This window comes from Lissotriton vulgaris, chromosome 2_1, assembly GCF_964263255.1.
Source record: "Lissotriton vulgaris chromosome 2_1, aLisVul1.2, whole genome shotgun sequence".
NCBI lineage: Eukaryota > Metazoa > Chordata > Amphibia > Caudata > Salamandridae > Lissotriton > Lissotriton vulgaris.
This window is the reverse complement of record NC_141687.1, coordinates 134310143-134333334: the sequence shown is the minus strand read 5'-3', so window position 1 is coordinate 134333334 and position 23192 is coordinate 134310143. Positions and strand designations below refer to the sequence as shown.

The 23192-nt window shown below is 39.8% G+C and overlaps 1 protein-coding gene across 5 annotated transcripts in view; it reads left to right on the top strand.

Annotated features, from left to right (window-relative positions):
- Positions 1 to 23192, top strand: part of AUTS2 (activator of transcription and developmental regulator AUTS2) — a 157950-nt gene that overhangs the window by 103357 nt on the left and 31401 nt on the right. For 4 of the 5 annotated variants that reach the window (XM_086954584.1, XM_086954585.1, XM_086954582.1 and 1 more), the window contains 3 exons: positions 2405 to 2646; positions 12335 to 12430; positions 17121 to 17192. In XM_086954584.1, the coding sequence (XP_086810710.1) occupies positions 2405 to 2646; positions 12335 to 12430; positions 17121 to 17192 (410 nt within the window). The remainder of the gene's footprint in view (positions 1 to 2404; positions 2647 to 12334; positions 12431 to 17120; positions 17193 to 23192) is intronic. The other variant, XM_086954583.1, reaches the window with a different exon arrangement.

Below are 23192 nucleotides of genomic sequence, written 5' to 3'. Positions count from 1 at the left end.
AAAATAGAACAATCATCAGTTTACAATCTAAAAATATAAAATAAAAATGCATTTCCGATGATTGATTAAAATATACTATAAAACAATTTTGGATAAAAACCCACGTTAAAAATGCATAAAAGACAAACTTCAGTGCAACCTTCCAGCTAATACCCACACCACTTAAGAGGAGGAGCTCGAATGCAACACACAATACATTAATTCAATTGGCCAACATATCACAATTGGGATCGTTTAAGATCGCAATGCAATCCAAAGGTAAAAGCTTCTGTCAGGTTATCCAGAAGGCAAATAGAAAGAGGCTAACGGCAAAAACTATTGGCCCCAATACATCAGTTTTTAAGATTCTATATGCAATCTGATATTGCCTGACTCCAAGGTTTAGGCACATTGGTCTTATCCACATCCTGTGTATCTGTTGGTATTTAGGGCAAAACAAAAGTACATGTTCTTCGGTCTCTTTAGCTCTAGTGCAGGCAGGGCAAGATTCTATGCTAGCATGCTTATTATCTGTGATTTCCAATCACAAATTGTCACCTTTTAGGGTCTCATATATATTTTTTTATACCTTCATAGCTGCAAAATATACAAATAAATTCTAAGATAATAGGTGGCGGTATCAGCACCTTCACACCCCACAATGCAACGAGAAAACTGAAAGGGATCATTGGAATACCTTAATTAAACTTGCATCCTCGAAATTACTCTGGCCACATTCCGGTCCCATTTCTTGTGCTCACGTGGCATCACAGAGAGAGACCAACCATAGGCAAAATAATTTTGATCCTGCTCCAATAGGAATCATTCCGATGAAACTGATTCCTCACATCTCCTATGAATAGGAACACAGGCCCCCTCAGGCCAGTTACAGCCATCTTGATACAAAGAGCTCATGTATGATCAAAGAGGCCGAATCTCAGATCAGATGATGAAGCAGTACCCACGGGATGTGTGTTCATCTGTGGATAATGACTCTATTGATTGAATTCGAAGTTCTCTAGCTTGACCACTAAAACATTTGCCATCATCAGTCTTCTTTGCCAGCATATTCTGCATTTTCTCCTAAAGCGAATTCAACTTTAAAATAAGGGATTCAACTTTGAAAGAAGGGTGATTGTTATCTCTTCTAGGTAGTGACATTTGAACAGTTCAGAATGATGCACTGGTATAAATACAGGGTACCCAGACCACAGTCCTCCAAAGCCGTTGGTGATTTTCTAAACCTACTGCAGATGGCTCATTTTTAAGGGAGTTTTGGAAAATGTTACCGTAGGCTAATTTGTACGTTAAAAGGGACATGGTTTTAGTCTGTTGGGTATCCCACAATTTTCCTTTCTCAGTGACGTAGCTTGGTCAACAAGATTGGGGGGTATGAACCTCAAATTTCCTGGCAATCACGCTAGCAAATCCTGGCATTATTTGAAAATCAGAGCATGGGTTGTCTTTAGGGGCAGTGGGAAGATATTGCAGTGCAGATTGTTAGAGTTACTAAAAGGACAAAATGTTGTAAAATAACCAACAGTTATTAAGAACCTTCAAAACAGAAAGGAGAGACATGTGTGAATGTTTTTGCCTGTGTGTGCATGTAAAAATCCCAGGTGAAATCTGACAGCCACCTCAGCATACCCAACTGCAGGCACCTGTACCCAACTATTTACTAGAGAATATATTTATTAGGGGGAGGGGAGTGTAACACCCCTCCTGAAGCTACACTCCGGCCTTCCTTCTGAATCTCACACTCAAGACGTAGCCTTATAGAGCAGGCAATATGGTTGACTGATTCATGTGCTTACAGTGACATTCACCGTTTCACTCTGCAATACATGAATTTAGAAGGATGTCTGCATCAATGGCCGATGGAATATCAATAAATATACAACACCTACATCTTATAAGGGGATAATAGCACCTGTGGCCACATTATGAGAAGTTTTCAGTCCAGCTTAAAAACGATACAAGTGCATTTGCACCATTTTTGATCTTTTAAGTAATACACAATTAAACAATTGGTATTTTCTTCTTAACAAAACATGCAGCAAACTGAGTTCAATCTATTTTATTGCTTATCTAATTGGAAAGGTATATAACACATTTCCTGTACTTTTGAAATGTAACATTTGAGATTGTGTTTGAGGTAGAATCAGTTTGTTCTGCTTTTGAATACATAAGTAATAAATGTGTACTGGTGGACTTTACTTATAAAGTGTTGCTCATAGTCTAAAAAATCTGTCTAATTCTCTACAAACCATTAAAAATAATATTTGCATCGCTAGAGGTTTTAGAAACAAATTCTCAGTGTTTACCCTGGTGACACAAAGTTGTTGCTCTGGTTGCAAAAAGAGATAGACATTTTCATATGAGCCAACATCTTATTAATGAATGTGTTATCTCTTGGTTTTTCCAGAGCGAGATCTTCTTCGACAGGAACTGAATACGCGTTTTTTGGCTTCTCAAAGTGCAGATCGTGGTGCTTCACTGGGCCCTCCTCCTTACCTGCGAACCGAGTTTCACCAGCACCAGCATCAGCACCAGCACACCCACCAACACACCCACCAGCACACCTTCACGCCTTTTCCACACGCCATCCCGCCCACTGCCATTATGCCAACGCCAGCACCGCCAATGGTGCGTACCCCAGGCAGAAATGTGAGGATAAGTAGAACACACCTTTTTTTTTTGTTGTACGTGTTTTAAGGGGAACAGTTCTCACAAAAAGCTTCCCCATGTGAATTTTCTTTGATCAGTGAAACTGTTGTTTGTTGTGTCAACCGCTGGGGTGGCATGTGTCTTTCTAATGTTTGTGGAGAAGTGTGGCTCAGGGGTTAGAGGCGGCAGACCCGGAAGCTGAGATCAGCCCTGGACCAGGGTTCAATTCCCCGCCTCAGCGGGTCTTGGGCTAAAAATTCCACAGACTCGATAATTCTTGCTCCGGTGCCTTCTCGACTCACGGGTTCACACTCTGCGACTCTGGGCAATAGCTTGGTTAATCTCCACAGCGGCCCCTTGCGGCGGGATGCCTGGCTTTCACCTTGTGGATACCCTGCCGGGGTTATCTCACAGGGAATACCAGGACGGGTTCCCTAAGCAAGCGCCGGGAAACCCACTGCTGGTAGCTGTGCGCTATATAAGCTCAAATACATTTACATTTACTTTTCCCCTATGATGAATATTTTTACATCTAAAATGTATTTCATCTATTTCAAAAGCATTTTGTGTTATTATTCACATATAGCCTTTCTTCCATGAACAACATACTCTATTAACATGATCTTTTCTCGATCAAACTTTGCTTTCCCCTCCTCATAAGTGTCTCTTCAGTCCAGACAGCATAGTTATAGATCCAGTTCAGCTGCTACTGAATCTCACTATTATTATGTTTTTAACTTGGAATGTAATATTCTTGAATCAGAACCCCTTACATGATGCTAGCATAAATAACATTCGTGTAAACCACATTAGGAAAAATAAGAGTGCATTTGTTTTTTCTATTCATTAAAAAGTTGAATTTCTTGTTCATTTTTGTGAGAATTAGTTTCATCAGCAAGTTCAGAACCATGCAAAATGATTGCTGATTAAGAGCCATCTCAATAGTTTAAATTGTAAAATTACTACTTTTATTAAAAGAGACCATCTACTGAACAGTAAACCCCAAATACACACCATGAACAAACAACAACAGTTAGAGCTTCAGAATAGCGCTTACTTTTTGGACATTGGGTAGATATCTAAAACCTATTCTAACACCAGTCACTAGACTGGCCCTTTAAAATTGTGTTTTTGTTCCAATGGAGATCACTAAAAGCAGCAGAAAGGAAACAATTTCTCATTTGAGATTTTTGGATGTTGTCTTTAAAATTAATCCTTCCACAAAGCAGATCGGCAGTGCCAAATAGATGACCCTCTTGGCCTGCATACTATGGTATACCATCATCCTCATTTGTCCTCACTGCAGACACATCACCTTCACTTTTTCATTGTGGAGTAGTTGTCCATTTTCATAGGTTGTAGAAAATGTGTGATGTAATCATAAATATGTCAATCGGGGACTTTGTAGCATGATTATTAGGGTGTTTTTGTGTTGAGGCCAGAATATCATTTGATCCTATATGACGGGGATTTACTGGCAAATGCCTTTATATTCAGAGAGTAGCCCCATTAGAATAGGACCTGAGATAGCTGATGCCTTCCAAAAAATTGTCTCCCTTGCTGAGCAGCAACAAAATCCACAAAATGGGGAGCCTAACAAACAGCTGTCATCTTTAATGTACGTAGCAATCAATCCAATCCAGTAATTGTAAAGAGCGAACTACTCACCCCTAAGAGTCTCAAGGCGCTGGGGGCCATCGGGGAGATTAAGTGTGCTATTGCCCCGAGTCACATGGTGCTGAGTTGAGCTGCCGCCGGAGCCGGGAATCGATCGTTGAGTCCTGCTCTCTGGAGTCTCAGCTGCCCTGGCTGCTGTGCCAAGCCTCTCCCTCCAGCAATGGCATGTCCACACGCATAATAATCTTTTCTGATGCTAAATCTCCTACATCATAGATATCCAATGACTACTGGATGTTTGGTTTTGCCTTTGAGGGTCATCAACAATCTGTGTATTGCTCTAAATCTTGATGTTTCCGCACATGACAATCTTGTTTCTATAGAATTCTCACAACCATTTCAACCTTCTCGTCAATCATGAAAAGATGTGAACATGTTATGGAAAAATCAGATATGATTATTATGGAGAACGAAAGAGAATAAGGGAAAAACAGAGGGCAGTGAGAGAAAAATAAAGAGTGAGAGGGTGGGACATGGTAAGTGGCACAGAGAAGGTCGGGCGAGGAAAGAGAGAGAGAGAAAGAGAAGCACAAAGAGGGAGAGAGAGAGAAATGACAGAGAAAGGGAGATAAAAAGACAGAGCAGGCTACTCAATGTTATTTCCTCTATTACTTTCTATTCCTCTCATGTCTTCTTTTCATCTCCTGCTACCTAACTCCCTCATGTCTAAATTCCACGGATTTTCGAACAGCTTCAGAAACAAAAATGTTTTGACTAAGAGAGAGAGAGAGAGAAACTTGTTTATTTAGACCATAGGCCTAGATGTATCATCGTTCCTATTTGCGATTTCTTAATAGCGATTTTTACCGAATCGCTATTAAGAAATCGCAAAATGGGATGTATGTTTTAAATTGCTATTTTTTTTACGATTCCTTATTATTCCTATGAGAGGCCCATAGGAATGATTGCAAAATAATTCTCAAATTGCGAATACGCAATTTGGTAATTGAGAATTATTGCAAGGGTGCAGGGGTGTCTCATGGACACCCTGCTGCACCCCTGAAACTTACATGTGTGTGCCTATGGCGCACATACATGCCCTATTGGCATGTATGTGTGTCACATGCCACCCTCAAAATTGCCAAATTTTGGTTTTTGAAAGGATTTAGCAAATTAACACGAACCTCAAGTTGGTGTTAATTTGCGATTCCTTAACCTGAATTCGCAAATTAAAAAAGCTTCATACATGGCATTTAAGGAATCGCAAAATTGCGATTCCTTAAATGCTTAAGCAAAATAAGGAATCGCAATTTTTCGCGATTCCTTATTTTGTTAATTTCACATGCATCCCAAAAGATGCAAAATGTCCGTTTGCGATTCGCTAAGGCCGAAATTCTGCGAATTTCGGCCTTAACGAATCGCAAAATGCTTGATACATCTAGGCCATAGTCTTTTAAACAATACAAAACAAAATGCAAACAGAATCGGACAAAGTACGAGCAGACAAAATATTCCTACATCATAAATAGTTAATATTCATACTTGTTAAAACGAAAAAAGAGAAGGTTAAAAGAGGGTAAGACCCCCTGATACACAATTCATTCATTGACTAAGAGGTTTGCTCTGAACTCCTTCACAGAATTTCACCATTAAATGCTTCTTTGGAGGTTCTTGAGCCATTAACTATCAGTTTCGGGAGTCCACATTTATGATACCAGGAAAATGTGACATTGTCCTGACCTTTTCTCTTACTGTTACAATGATAAAACCATCAGCTGAAGAACATTTAGGTTCACCTTGTCCTGCAAATATAGGGGTACATTTTTCTAATTCTGACTTCCTGTCAGTGGCATAGCAAGGATGCCCTGAGCCCTAGTTCATGCAAAGACATCGGCCCCTTTGGCTGCTGTTGGGGTTGTAAAATACAACAATTTTTTGGGTCCAATTGGTTCCTCAGAAATCTGGACCCCGGTGGCAAAGCATTTATTGTATCAATTGTAGCTATGCCCCTGCTTTCTGTGTGTGTATTTATCCAAGAAGCATGTGAAGTTAAAGCATAATGTTCTCCCTAACAAGAGGAAAAAACCTTCAAATTTGTGTTGTGAAGCACCACACAGCACATGGTAAATGATGAATTATTATTTGGATATTTTGCATTACTTTTCATTCAGTCAAAGAAATCAACAGGCAAAGCTCTGCTGAAGAAGACATGCGGATAAAATAAATGAATACTATCCCAGGCCTCATCAAATTACATTTTCTTTGCTGCTGTATCACATTTTAATAGGAACATGCCAGCATCTTTATAGGGACCATCTTTTAAACTACATTTCGTATGAAAACAGATATAGGACTACCATAAAAGTGTCTTCTTATGCATTACATGCACAATTTGCTTTTATTTATGTCATAAAACCTCCGTGATGCATGGAGAAAGGTAGCAAAAGATACTGTTTCATATTGCCTTTTTAACAATGTATATATTTCTTCAGGTTCTACTGCTGCTCGGTAAATCCAAAGATGGTGGGAGGAAGCTCCTTACGTGCTAGCAAAGTCACCCCTTTTCATTTTTATCCCTTTAGAGTTTGACAATTACCCTTCAGAGGTTGACCCCTTCCTCAGCCGCAGTGTGTGAGTTTGAGCACCTCTACACTGAAACATTTAACAGCGCTTCTCCTGTCTCACTGCACCTTTGCCACTTTAGAGCAGGGAGACGAGTCCACCCTTACACAATCACCCCAATGGGCCTACACATCGTTTGTATTCAGTTCATTGATTGTGGTAGGGCAGGGGTGCACAAATTCTTTTAGGGAGTAGAATTTATCAAACACAGTTCCAGCCAACAGCGTTATTAATGCCAAGGCGTGGCAGGGACAGGCTTGAAGTGTCCACTGCACACATGCATTATGATGAGCAGCCAGCTGCTGTTTTCATGCAATCGCAAGCAAGACGTGAGTGATAAAAATACGCATTGCGAGACCGTTCTAGTTCCATCTCCATGCTGTGTGCCTAAAGGTATCTTTTGTTCAATTCTGGCCCAATCAATGGTGCATTAATATTTAACCAGTTCCAAACATTCTAAGGCCACTGTGATATCTACTAAATATTTCACCAAACTTGAGCATCACATAAATGTTGGTGGTCTAGATATTTCATCAACACACTCAAGCTGTTAGGATCTAACCCAGACTGGTAAAATCCCAAGAACTGCCCCTTGGAAGCGTGGACTGCCAAACTCACAATGGTGCAGCAGTGGCAGTCCGGCCACCGCCGCACCGATGCTCCAAACATCTTCTTACAACTTAGGTGGTTGGACCACCACTGCAACCATCATGGAACTGCGTCAGGGATCACAATATGCTGGTGGTGCCACTGGGGCACCGCCATGCATATTACGAGTTTTCTGACTGCCACCGGTCTCATGGAGGTTCTTACTCTTTGAAACTGCTGGCGGTCAGGAAACAGAGATGACCCTACTTGGCCCCCCTTACCCAATGCATATTGGTGCATGCAGGTGGGCACATGCTGTGCCCCCTATGTGCATGCACCCACAGTTCCTGCATGGACTGCAGAGTCCATGCCATGCAGGAACTGCCTTTGGTGCTTTTATTGCGGTGCCCATTTTCAGAGGCCCTACCATGCGAACGTCAAAGAAATGCCTGGCAGAAATGAGAAAATGTGTAATCTGTGGGCGGTGTAGACATGACTTTGTCAGTGTGGGAGTAGGGCAACGGCGCGTCGGCCCGGCTTCCACACCGCCAAAGTTCTAATCGGGCCCTAACTCATTACAAAATGACAGTCAAGCATCTACAAGTCTTTCCTAGACCAAAAATCGGTTAGAATATGTAAGTCTTTCCAAAAGGTATTTATATAGTAAACACATTCAAGAGGCACAAAGTAAGTCCAAAATGTTCCTGCGCTCATTCCATGCCGTAACTGTGAACATGCCAATTCCTTTCTGTGGTGAACACCACAACACCTGCCGTTTAACTCAAGGAAAAACAAAATACATTTGCTCATAAGGCTGGTTCCTCCTCAGAAATAGTAGACCTCAGTGCAATAGTAGCACATTACAAAATAGCATCAAAATGTGAAAATGGTCTGGCATTCTAAATTCACAGGCTCAGGTGCCAGGCAGGACACCCTCGAGCACCAGAGACTGGAACTGATTCCTCCTGAGGTGCTGCAGGACAAGGATTAAGGCGTGGGTCAGTCCACTGGATTAATTCTTCCTGTCCCCTCACCCGCCATTCAAACTAGAAGGTAGCCCTTCAGAAACCCAGTCTGTCACAATGAATGGGGTGTGAGAAGACTGGGTGTCAATTGTGTACCACCCAGATGGTTTGCCATTTACTAAGACAACATTTGAAGGGACTGAAAGTGCTAACGAGCCCATGTGACCAATCAGCTTTGCGTTGAGCACCCCTGCAGTAGAGTTACTATTTGTGTGGCTCTTTTTTGGTATGAGAGTTACACCTGGTGAGTCCACGGGTGTGATTATTACTGGCCAAACATGCAAGGCTTGCTGTAGTGTGCAAATTGTGGAATCTGATTTTTTCTTAAAATATTTAAAAGATATTACAAAGCAACAGGAAATGACTCTTCTACTCATTCAACAGGCAAAAAAAGTACTTTTGAATTTACACCCTTACAAAATAACTTCTTTGTGAAAATTTTGAAAACTATGTCCATGGTGCCTGGTGATTAATTGTTACTTTTTTTTTTTTTAAAGATGTGCAACTGGTCTTCATCTTTACTATGGTGGGGCCTTTCACACATCAACAACGTTGTCCCTCATAGTGGTGCAATGTGTAGTCATTTGTAACTTAAAATATATTGTGAACTTTTGAGAGTGCTTGTATTTTACTGGCATTGTCAATTGTTCATGTAAATACTAGCCAAGAAGAGGGGAGTGGTTTAGGACCTCAGACATTTAAATGCACCGGATTCCAGTGCCACTCTGAGTTTGGTAAACTCGTATTTATTTTCAATTAGGCAAGCGTTTAGTTGCTATTGGAGTTCTATGGGCTCCTATTTCAATACACATGGAAAAATGTGGAGTTGTGCAGATATATTGCAAAGCATAACATTTAGATGGTCATGTAGAATTAGGTGGAGCAGGAATTTCTACCCCACCAAATGAGTGTTCTGACACCTGATCTAGAGGTGGAGCCACTGGTGAATTTATCTCATCAAATTGTAGAGGAACATTTTCTGATATGGTTGACGTTGGATAAAATGATAGTTATCTGTTATGAAATCTTGGAAGGGTAAACCTTTCCCAAGGGGTTATTTGAAAGCAGATCTAATATAATATGATGAAAGAGTGTCCATTTACATTTCTGCAAATATTAAAGCTACCTGGAAGACAGAAAATATGATTCATAAAATAAAATAATACGTAAGAATCAGGTACTTAAATTTGCTGGTGGAGAGGGTCATCTTAAATATTACCAATAACATTTTAAATTATTGCTCAGTCAAATCATCTCAAGTGCAGAAGCTGTCTAATTCATGACATGGCAAAGTGCTCAGAAACGCGTTCGACAGAGGCCGGATAAAAAATCTTTGAAGCACCGTCACTCCTAGTTTGGTGGAATAACTTGTACACATATTTGTATAATAAATGTATAATAAATTTATATATATCCAAATTTATTATACATACAATTTAAAGTCAAAGAAACCATTAGCCATTTGTAGTGGTTTACTCTGGGCACCTCCAGCACCCTATGATTCTCAATAAGGTAACTAGAGCTACAGGAAAAATTGCTTGATTGCTACTGAAATCTAAGAAATTATATAATTGTTACAGTAAGTTTGTTAAAACGTGCCTTCCTGAAAGTGGCGAAAGTGCTAAGAGAAGGACAGCCACATTTAAGTGATAAAAACCAAGTGCACTAGACCTGTAATAAGATAATGTATGTCCGCAGCAGCATTGATTGTGCTAATGGCCAGCAGGCTTTCATCTTGTTAAGGATACACTTATCTGAAGAGATCATCATTTACAAGAGGAGACGTGTTATCAAACATCAATTAGTAAAAGCTTAGGATAGCTCATGACAAGTGTCAGGACTGAAAAATTCCTACACACACACAAGCCGGGCTTAGAACCCCAAGGGGTTCTCTCTTTTACAAACCCACTTAGCCTGAGAATGCTAGAAATGTTAAATTTTCAAGACTCATAGCCTTTTGTTATAGATGGTTGATTTGATACGCTTTGGACCATTGCTGTCGTATCCAACTGATTTTTGTGTGATATTACCACATTGTTAAGTCACGTTCTATTCCGTTTTCAATTGCACTGTTCTTAAACCCACTACCAATGCTATATTACGTTTAATTACTGTTTTCAATAATTTAAATTAAATGAGCAATACGGATCAAAACAACAATAAAACAATGGCATGTGAACTCATTAATTAAATATGTAAAAGGTATACAGTTCTACTGCTACTTGTGGTACTCCCTACAGAAAGCCTTTCTTTACAACTTGATATAGTACTGGGCTGAATATTCCATCAGCTTGTGTATGTTTTGTGTTGAATTCCAAAGGGCACTGAATACAAACAGGGTTACAAAAAGAGAAGGGTATGTTGAAAGTATTTTGGAATGTAACGTAAGAAGACTGCCTATTCACTGCGCTGTTAACTGGGTGGATTAGACCATCAACATACCAGCGTTCAGAGTTGGGTGTTACATGGGTGGTACTTGGGCAGATGAGGGAATGGACGCATAGTTTTTGATGCGAAGAACAACCTACCTAGTTAGTCAGGTTAGCCTTTGCATCAAAGAACCGGACCCCCTTGAAGTAGGTATTACCTTGGAGAAACACTTTCATTTCACCTAACATTTCACACATTCCCTGTGTGCTGCATTGTACAGTACACATCCAATAAGTACATTATTTTAAAATGTCCGTAGGCATAGGATTTTGAACTGGATATAACCAATAACCTAACTCATTGACATTTTTGCCAATTTGTACTCCAATGTCTGAAAGATTTATTGACTACTTTTAAACTTTAATGTGTTCATCTGCAGCCATTGTTAGCCTTGAATTGTCACTTTATTTAATTGAATGCAGCTTTTTATGTGCGTTAAATAATTATTTCATACACGTCATTTGCAAAGTAATGGATGATTGTAAAAAGTAGGACATGGTTGAAAACAATCTCGCTTAAAGTTTATGCAGCTTGTGTTCACCAGAGCTCCAGGGAGATCTGTACTTAGAAGAATGATTGCACAAAATACATCTGGTTTCATGCTTTTGTAAATATTTACTTTAAATCACTAAAGTTTCCCAAATGTAGAATTGAATAAATTGAATAAACGAAATGAGCCATAGATTAGCATTAGTTCTGGCAGAATATCTAGTAAAAATGTATAATGAGGTAATAATTGTGTGTGTGTATTCTCATTTCCAGGAGAAACTATTAAAAATCCAACGTACTAATTGAGTTTTAATGGAGTTAAAATCCTAAAACTCTTAATGTCTCATTTTTAATTAGCTGGCAATTTCCTCGGGCCGTATTTGGCTCCAATCCCTCCTGCCTCAGATGCCCATTAAAGTCTGAAACCATTTAGGACTTCGATCCAATTTAATAATTAATAATTACAAAACCTCCTTATTTTTTAATGAGGGCCAGATCAGGGCGCAGTTTACCGGATGACTGACGAGAAGCTACTCCCAGGACCCGAACTAAAGAATTGTGTCCTTTGTAAAAATGTCACTGGCAGCCTTGTAGCACACTGTTATAGGCACTACAGTCTGCCTGACTTTCTTTCTTCCTTTTTCCATTTATTGCTGGGCAGCCATTGTTGTTTTTAAGGCATATCCATGCCAGGTTTTTAGGATATTCATATATGATATATGTGTAAGTTGTCAATCTAAATTGCATACATTTACATATCTAATGGTTATCCAGAAATGATTACATGTATCTGGCCTTAATGGACAAATGAAGAAATATATTCTATGCTGGAGAACACTGATGTGATATTTTTATTTCTATTTCCTAAAATTTAATGTATTTTTCTTTTGAAACGTTCTCTCTTCTTTCTTTTTTAGCTGTTCCACTCCTATCCTCCATCTGTGTCAGGAATTCCTCCCATGATTCCTCCAACTGGCCCCTTTGGCTCACTTCAGGGAGCGTTCCAGCCTAAGGTAGGTTCCAAAGATGTTATTTCCGTATTATAAAAAATTTCAGGAATACCATCCTCTTTAATATGATATAGAGAAGTGATTCTGGGCAAATCACTTAATCTCCCCGTGCCCAACAAAAATGAATGTGTCTGTTTGTAACGCAACTGGTGCTCATGTCAAGCGCCATGATACCTGATATCTTCGGGTCTAGTTAGCGCTATTTAAAACTCTAAAAAAATAAAAATAAAAATAAAATATACTTGAGGACCATTGGCTCTAGTCCAAGGAGGGCTGACTCAACTGTTCATCTTTCTGAGGTCAACAAATTGAGCACCATTAGTTTAAACAAAAGAGACTTTTATTTACAGCTCTGTGAAATGGAGATTTCTGCAGTAGCAAGTGTTACATACAAATGTAAATAGGTTATTATCAGAACTCTCAAGGCCTATATGAAAGGTCACATACAAATGTAAATAGGGTATTATCACAATTCTCAAGGCCTATATGAAAGGTCAAAGCTTAAATAGAGTGTGCTTACATGTCTTCTCGAATACACAACTTAAGGCCAGACACCAACTGCCCTCTTGTAACTGAGGTGGAATGAAATTCCATGATTAATCTGAAAACTGGGCCTATTGTCATCTTGGAAACTGTGGTATCTCTTCTGCCTGTTGTCTCCCTGGTCAAACTAGTTAACATGTGTCTTGTTAAAAAATAGGCATAAAGGTCGAATGAAACTTGTACGGGCTCTATGCAATAGACAAAAAACTGTCCAGATGCACAATCTCAGAAGAGGAGATTTAGGAATGAAATTGTTGGAAAAGCCAGGTTTTAAGATGTCTTCTAAACAGGAGCAAAACATGTTGTTTCTCAATACCACATGGAGTGTGTTTCCCAACACCAGGGCAAAAGGAGAAAATCGAAACCCACAAAGCCTGGACTTCCTGAATTGTGTCTTTTTCAGCTGTAGGCACTCCACAATGTAAGCTGAGCAGGTAATTTGAGGGAAAGAGAGAGATAGTGTTCATGGAAACTTTGTTACACATACTCAAAGAGGGGAATGAGAGCTTTACTCTTTTTCAAGCCCACGTACATTTTCCTGCATTGACATATACAGCACATATTTTTAACAATATGTTGAAGTCTAGGTTTCAGATAACAATTATATCATTGGTTATCGCTGGCTTTATCAGGCCGGACTACTTTGATTGACTTCTGATATTTATGTGTTGGAAACAATGTTGACTGATTGATTATTGTTCAATGTAAAGGCGCCAGACGGGTTTGACTGTTTCTTTCCAACTCCTAACGACTGGGCTGTGCCCATCATGGTGGTAGATCCTACCCAAATTAAACCAAAACAGAGTGGGAGAATTCATTTATACCACTAAGGTGAAGCTCCTCATGTTACGATTCATTTTGAGCGGTATACACCTCTCCATTCCATTGGGGTCGAACTTGTAGTATGGAAGACGAGCAACATGTCATCTGTAGTTTCTGCCTAGAATGTGAAAAAGGGTGTGGGGACAGGAAAGTTTTCAATCTTCACCATCTATGTGTTCAGCATGGTACTTCTCACCTCAAAACAAAGATTAAAAGGCAGTCGCTTAACTTCAGGAGGCGGCTCTGGTCAACAGGAAGAGGGTCTGCGATGCACGGTTATCTTACAGTTCGCCACTAATTGAACTTAGAAGTCTTTGATATTACTTTACACAAATGTGTTGATGCAAATATAGTAGAAGAGCTAAGATGTAGGATAAAGATGGAAAAATGTGCCAACTGTTGATCCTGATTGTAGCAAATTTCACAATTTCTTTAGGACCTATCAAGACCAAGCACGGGGCCAGACCAGTGTCACAGTGTATAGTGGTTTATGTAACTCTAACCGCTTTGGGATGATTGTTTACAAATTACTGCTTCCATAGATACAAAACTGCTATAGTATCTAATGGTTTATTTCTAGATGAAGAATCAGATCATATGGATTTGTAGGGTGTGGCCTGTTGACAGAAGTTATGTTTATCTAGGGGAATGCTAGCTAGTTTTGTGTCCTCTGTAATATTTGCACCGATTTCCTGAATCATGATGGCTGAAGCTCTTTCTGTACCTCGGAAGAAAATGCTTTGAGAAATCAGTTAATCCTAGTTTGTCAGAAAGGTTCAATTTAAATAATGACGAACAATGGGCACATAATTAGACAGTTATCAAAGAGCAGGTGCTGCGTGAAATGCTCCACAGATAATGTAGCTTTTAAGAGCATAAGTCAAGTTACTGCCACAGTTTCCACTAGAATAGTTTCACACGATCAACTTTGCTCAATGTCATCTGAGGTCAATGCTTTAAAAAGCAATTTTTTCTCTGTTAGTATTAATTTACAACCGCTTCTTGATTGCAGCGATTAAAAAAGTGCTGATCACCGAATATGACTCTGCCGGCCTTGGAATATATCTTTCCAGGCCATTGTCCCGGCTGATTATGTGGATTGCAGGTCATAAACTTTATAATCGCTCTAATAATGCTCTTAACAACTCTGACACTTAATTGTCACTGGTACTCTGGGTGATTTGCTTGCTTATCTTGTACTTAGGAAGGTTTAATGTGAAATACATCAGTGTTTGCTTAAGGGATGATAAAAACAGGGGTATTTAAAAATCCCACAGGTTAATTTGTTGGTGTGCATTCACGTGATCATTTTAAGAGAGGTTGATCACTTAGCTTAAACAAATTTATTAACACTCTTCGCTGATTTATCTTAGTAGAACACAGCCATTGGTCAGAAGGAGTTTAAAAATCGTGTGTAGTTGCGTGCCTTGTTTAAGTTCCATTAACAGAGGGAAAGTTAATTTGTGTTCATCCAGTGCTTAATTTGTGGTACAAAAAAGCAGGTGCAACTTGTACAGGTAAGAGCGGTGGGGCGTGGCGAGGTTGGAGGGAGTTGACAGAAAACAGGATAGGTAAAATTAAATAAATAAGACCACTTTACATGCTATGTCTTATTTACTCTAAAAGGACTATTTTCTGTAATGGTTTCTTCTACTGCAGGTGGGACATGCTTTCCTGCAAAATTCAGCACACCATTCGTGCTTTCACAGGGCGCATTTACAAAAAACACGCCCCGTACCTCGCTTTCACTTTAACAGTGGTCATGTATCTTTCTTTGGAAACGGCTCATCTAAAGAAAGGGGCGTGGCTTCTATTAACGTGAAAGCCTGCATGGGGCGCTTGTAAACAACAAGCATTTGCAATGCAGTAGGTCTCGCATTTTTAGAAACTTTGACCTATTGGTATTGTAAATGACAATGCCTTCTATTATTGCATGTTTTTTTAAACACAAATAAAAGGCATTGTCATTTATAATACTAATAACTCATAATCTCGCAATTGTGATACCTATTGTATGGCACATGCTTGTTCTCACTCTTGCAGGCTCCTTCTTACTCCGTTTGCAAACTTTTATTCCCCATCTCTCTGATCTGTGTGTATTTTCTTCTCTTCCACACTGTAAATATTGGAAGCAGAAAATAATTGCTTGTCCCTAACACGAAATGCTGCTGGCCCCATTGGAAACCACCGGCTCAAATTAAGCACTGTGTTTATCCATCCAAAGCCTTTCGATGCAGATAGTGTGGACTCAGATGCAATCATGAATTTTCGTTCGGTCCACGCTTCCAACATTAATCCATTGTAACTTGTTTCCATTGTGTGTAGCCAAAGCCCCAAAAAAATGTGAAGAAGAAGGTGCCTGTCAGCTTTCTTCTCCCTTTCGGCACCTATATTACCAGAAGCATTCACTGTTGTAGCACTCCCTGTCTAAAACAAAAATGCCATTTCGGCGCTATTTTTTGTGTGCATAATTTGGCTCCACCTTGCCGTTACCCCTTAAACCACCTGATTGAAATGCTAGGCTGGCTTATGCCTATACATGCCAAGACTGTGTAAGGCCAGTTAGACATTGTGAGCGAGACAAATCCTCGCTTGGGTAAGGCCATTGTGGAAATAAATACTGCCGCTCACTGCAGGCTTATTTTCTAAACTCCTAAAAAGCAGCAGTTATCTTTACTGTATGTTTTTAAGATGATGCTACCCCCGAGGAAAGGCAGTGCCATCCTAAGAATGTTGGGGCGAGGGCAAAAAATATTGTGGGCTCCTTATCAGAATAATTTTGAATTTTATTACCCTTTTTCCACTATTAAAGCCCCATCATGCCAGACAGCATTGGAATGTGCATTAATGATTGTGATACAGAATACACAGAAGTGAGGTAGAAAAAAAGTTTGCATTCACAGGTGCCCCTGGGATGGTGAGGGCCCTGGACAATTGCCCGCCTTGCGCGTGCCTTAAAACGTCTCTCAAAAGGCCAAGGTTTGGTAGGCCCAGGAACACCTACTACCTGTTGACAGCCAGTAGAGACTGCCTGTGTCCCACTGCTCCTAGTAGGCTTGCACAGGCTACTTGATTGTTTACATCTAAATATATTTCTGTAATCGCCATTTGCATAGCACCTTCTACTATTAGAGTGGAACCAAGGCGCTTTCTTCAGCTGGACACCCTTTTTGAAAGGCTATGATATTTCCATTGATCGGGTAAGTAAGGTCCTTTTATTGTTGTCAATGGAAGATATCCATGAAATAGTGGCTGCTATAGCTACCTTTCATTGTTATATTTTGTTTACATGTATTTCTAATATACTTAATGTTTTGATATCTTACAGACGTCCAATGCTATTGATGTAGCAGCCAGGCCTGGAACAGTGCCACACACCCTCCTACAGAAAGACCCCAGGGTAGGCGGATGTACTTCATCTTATGGTGTTGTATTTCATCATGTTGATATGCTTGAATTTTTTGTTGAGGGTGAAGCTTGCTCACCTCATTAAGAAATTAAGTGAGCTCTTTTCAGTTCCTCTTCTTCCCATTACTTGCATTTAGAGATACAGTGTGCACATTTGTATATAGCTTATGATATACATAAAATATATTTGTATCCCCACGACCCCACCTCGTTTTAATTTTCAGTGCTGAAAAAGGATAGTCTGATAAAAAAAGAACATGTTTCTTTGTAGCACTTTCTTCCACAAAATGCTATTTGTAACACTATAGACACGAAGTGTAACTGTTCCCCAACACAATGGTGCTGAATATATTCACAATGGATGGATGTATGTCTGAGTCAGCCCAGCTGAGATTGTAAGCTGTGATTTGCAGGCTACACAGAGATCTCAGTGATGGAGGACTCATTCTACCCCGCCCTGTCTCATTTTTTCATTTTATGTGGAATAAAGGTGTGTTGTTCCTTCTTTATTCCTATAATGGATTTATGGACTATGCAAATGACAGAATGGCTCAGTGAGTTGAGAGCTACAGATCACAATTCAGAATCCGGCCTCGGCCAACTCAGCCTTTCATCTTTCTGAGGTCAGTAAGTTAAGTGCCACTCAGTTGGGCGTATCCTTATTTTTTGCAGCACTTAGAAACTGCAAATACTGTGGTACAAAATCCAACATACTTTTATTTGTTATTAGCACATGATGCATGTTGTCCTGCCATTTAATGCACAGTTCCAGTACCATGCCGCTTCGCGTGCACCGCTACAAGCAGAGGCCTGATGCACCTTCAGATGTAAAGCATCAGCGCCAGCCTTAACTGAGCCCCAAGGACCTGGCTTTCTATTTTCTCTCATCCACACATGTTGCCTGGGGAGGGAGAGTGCTGGCTGTTGGGGAGGGCAGCGCAGATCAGAGCAGTGCAGGCTCTGCGTGGGAGGATCCCTTCACGAACAGCCATATCGCTTACTGTTCCCTGGACACAGCTCTAATTCCCAGAGCTCCTGCACTGAGTGTGCTGATGAAATATTGATGTAACTGGTCGAGCACTGGAGACGCTTGATTTCTGCGTCTGGAATGTGCAACCAGAAACATGTCTTCAGATAAAAAAAAATCACAATATAATGTGTTTTAATACAATAGGGACAAGCTGTTTTCCAATGGGGTCGAATAGGAATTGTATATTTCATGGCAGGCAAGAGGTTTGTACAAGCAAGAGCAGGGGGATGATGTTCAGTGGTCTGAGCAAAATAGTATTTTGCAACTAGCTACTCCCCATCAGCTTAGACAAATTCAGTGTTCAATCCTTTTCTTTTGATTTAGCATCCCCTAGTGGTAATGCGCTAAGGCCTCGCCCGGCATTAGGAGAGGGCAGTTCTCACAACACTCCTACATTGATGGAGTCAGTGAGTCCTCTTTTCTTGCTTCTCTCAGTTAAGTCCTGTGTCCCAGCGCTATATTTATTATATCATTTTAGAGTTGGTAAGATGGAGCCTGCAGACTTTTCCAGATTCAAATACTTTATTCAGCCATGTATTGGTTGGGTTCAGGCATGTTTCAAATGATTTGATTTTGTAATGCGTGCCAACCAGAGTATTTTTTAAAATTTGTGGTCCGATTTACATGTATGTCAGGGTTGGACAGGGCAATCGGGCAATGTTGTTGTTGAGTTCCCTGACATTACCACCACAAACATTGTCTGCAGCAAGCACCAACTCATTCAACCCCCACACTTTGCAAAATGCTTACAAGCAGCCCTGATTTGCAAGTGTGTGCCACTTTTTTTAGCTTTCTGATTCACTAAAAGGGACACTTGTATTTTGGTGCTCGGGCATATTTTCTATCCCTGTCTGGCCTTGATTAATGTACTTCTTTCAGATTAATTTCTAGGGCAACTTCAAAACCAAATATCACAATATACCAATACCGTTCTAATGGAAAGAGAGCCAAAGACAGAAATATATATATTGAAAAGTACAAAAATAATTGTTTATTGATAATGATATATTCACATTTTCAGCATTGAAACTAGAACAAACCACATACACACCACGTTCATCTCTTCCTTCGTACTGAATAGTGTACATATACAATTCATTAATTGTGTCCCAGTCTGGCCTTGATTAAGGTACTTCTTTCAGATTAACACATCTGGTTTCATTTGCCCCGCTCTAGTGTCTAACTGCATGCACAGAAGATGCTGTAGGGCATGAGGCACAAGTGAGAGAGCATGTGTCTCCTTAGCCCTTTGCCTTTCATTCTAATGCTCCCTGTGCAAAGCTGGACATACCCACCTCCTGCTTGACTGATAACAGGTGCCACTCATATAAATAAGTCATGCCCATCCGCATAACTGCTTTTTTAACTGTTAAAACACACCTTTAACAGGGTGGAGGCTGAGAATATCGATTGGACAGAATATCCTTTTAACAATATTGAGAGACAAACATATCGAAAGGTTAATGCAAAGAAGGAGCTAAGGATTTACTATTCTAAACTCTGCATCTGTGTATCTTGAAGATATGTATATATATATATATATATATATATATATATATATATATATATGTATGTATATGTATATATACTGTATAAATGACCCATAGCGGGTAAAACCTTTATAAATGGATTTAACCTGTCATTTAAAGCCTGATGCCATATATCAGTGGTCCTCATATTTGCATATTACAAAACCACTATGCCATAATAATTGTTCAAACCTGCATTTAAGCAGTTAGTAAAACATCACTTTTAATCAAAAATATATATTTTTGCAAATTAACCTGGGAAAGACGTAGATCCATGTGATAGTCTTTTTATCATGTTTAGTAATCATGTGACCTACTGACCATGCAGTGCAGGGGGTGTGTACATTTGGTGTTGAAAAAACGTATAAAACTTTAAACGGTCGCGATATTTGCTGAATGTGATCAAGGGCTCTTGAAGCCCGAAACGCGTCGTTGCAGGCTGGAAAAGAAACGCAAATAAAATCTGCATCTTGCCTGACTCGCTGTGGTGGTTTGAGTTCCTTCCTCGCCGCACGCCGGAAGTGGTGGAAATTGTTTGGTGCATATATATATATATATATATATATATATATATATATATATATATATATATATATATATATATATATTATCACAGGATCTCCCCGGTCCCGGGGAGGAATGGAGTCGCTGAAAGACGGCACTGACACGCTTCTTTCAATAAAGGTGATTTATTTCATCAATCCATGTGGGGGATTTGGCAACAAAAAGAAACCAACGCGTTTCGACAGCGTCCTCTGTCTTGATCACGGTCAGTTTGGGAAGTGAAGCTTGCAGTTTTATGAAACAAACAAAACAATTTGGTTACACCCCTTTGGTCACTGGCACCACCCATACATTTGGGTGTTGTGGGATATGTAGTCCTCATGCAAATCATATTACTTTTTCCCGTGAAAGTTTTTGGGATACATGTCATTTATACATTTAAACATTTAAATTGCTGTTCAATTTGGTTCTGTCCACATTTAAATTGGCAGTTTAAAAGGATGCATGTTATTTGTACATTTGAATTGCTGTTCAATTTAGTTCCGTTCACGTTTAATTTAACAATGGCGATGCATTTTGGTATTATGAGTGTCATGAGAAACCCGTGCATTTTATGGTCCCGCCCTCCAGTGGGTTTGGGCTGTGCCTCTGATAACTGATGTTGGTAATTATTTTACGCCCACCATTGCTAGACATTTTAGCATGTTACCCAACCTATGACCTGCATTTTATGTATTAATAATTAGGCATGACATTTCATATGGGTCCATTAATTTATACAATAGGGCGTGCGAGCACAGTCCTTTGGTCTTTATGTTCGGGTTCTCATTGGCATAATACTGCCCCCTGGTGGGCTGATCAGTCCATTGAAACAGCAGTTTGTTTCATCTGTGAGCATAGTTCAAGTGAAAAAATAAGTGAAGTGGTGAAAAATTAAAATTAATGGGTTAAAATTGTTCATGGTCTGCGGGAAGTTGATAGAGAGTTGTTTAATTAAAGATGTATGTATAGTTCTTCCGACTGATTGAGCCCAAAGGGGGTCATGGTCCTGAAGCTCAGGATATGTTTCGATTCTTTTCGTCGGAGTTCCTTCTCATTGTGTCCACCCCTTATTGAGAGACTTAAGGTTTCAATGCCCCAGAAACGTAGTTTCTTCCAATCTCCTTCGTGATTCAGCTCCATATGTTTTGCGACAGCGTTGCTTCTGTCCTTGTGTACAGTGGCTCTGACGTGCTCTAATATACGTTTCTTTAACTCGCAGATTGTACTGCCTATATATTTGAGCTTGCATGGACATTCAATCATGTACACCGTATTTTTGCTGTTGCACGTGATGCATTCTTTGATTTTCCAGGTTTTGTTGTTGGGCATTGGTATTTCCGTAGTTGGTTTGGCTATTTCGCAGATCTTACAATTGTAACATTTTACAAAACCTTTGGTTTGCAGCCATGATTTCTTGTTGGAGGTTTGGAAGTGACTATGAACCAGTTGGTCCTGCAGATTTTTAGCTCTCCTGTATGTTAGGATGGGGTGGTTACCCATTTTTTTTCCTATTCCTGGGTCCAATTGTAAAAGCTTCCAATTTCTTCTTAGTATTTGATTCAGTTGTTTGGTCTCTTGACTGTAATCCGTTATGAACCTGATCGGTTCTTCTTGTGTTGGTTCTGAGATCTCTTTTGGTTTTAGGCAATCTTCCCTTGTTTTTGAATTGGCCTTTTCCCAACATAGTTGAGTTGCTCGTTGATTATATTGTCTCTTGTCAAAGCATTGCTTGGCGATGTTACTTTGTTTTTGCCATTGTTGCTCCTCACTGCAAATTCTCCTTAAGCGTAAGAATTCCCCATAGGGGATGCTTGTTATGAGTGACTGCTGGTGGAAGCTGGTAGCTTCTAATGTTGAGTTTGTTGCAGTGCTTTTGCGATGAAGGGTGGTTTCCATTAGATTATTTCGTATGTACACTTCCGTGTCTAGGAAAACTGCTGTGTCTTGACTGATGTTGTAGGTGAATTTAATGCCAGGTGTGCTATTGTTTAAAATTTGAAAATATTGCAAAAATTTGTCTTTTCCTCCGTCCCACACAATGAACAGGTCATCTATAAATCTTTTCCAGACTTTGATATGTTGTGTGAACGTTTGTAGATTTATGTTCCATGCCACTGTTTCCTCCCACCAACCCATGGCGGTACAGGCATAATTGGGGCTAAAGGAAAAGCCCATGGCCGCTCCATTCTTTTGTTTGTACATAGTTTCCCCAAACACAAATACATTGTTTTCAAGCAGATATTTAATCATGTCGAGCAGCATGATGTTGTGATGTTGGTAATGGATGTTCCGTTCCTGGAAGGCGCATTGGCATGCCTCAAGACCCATATTGTTGTCTATGTTTGTGTATAATGCAATTACATCCATAGTGATCAGGATGTAATGTGGTTGCCATTGTATTTGTTTCAAATTGCAAAGAAAGTCCGTGGTGTCTTTTATGTAAGACTTTAGAAGCTTCACATGTGGGCTCAGATAGAAGTCTATAAAGTTAGATATGGGCTCCAGTAAGGAACCGTTAGCCGACACAATTGGTCTCCCTGGTGGTTTCGTGGCGTTTTTGTGGATCTTAGGCAGAAAGTATATAGTAGCTGTCTTCGGGAAATCCACTGTCAAATACTTTTTCTCATCAAAGTCTAAGAGTTCTTCTTTTTCCCATTGTGATATCTTTCCGTCCAGTTCTCTCTTCATTTGATCCATTGGATTTTTGTCTATTTTTTCATAATAGTGCAAATTGTTCAGTTGTTCCATCGCCTCAGCAATATAAAGTTTTCGGTCCCATAGCACTATATTCCCGCCTTTGTCGGCCGCTTTGATCTCAAAGGTGTCATTGTTCCGTAATGAGTTTAAGGCTTCTCTTTCACTTTTAGATAGATTATCTTTAGTTTGA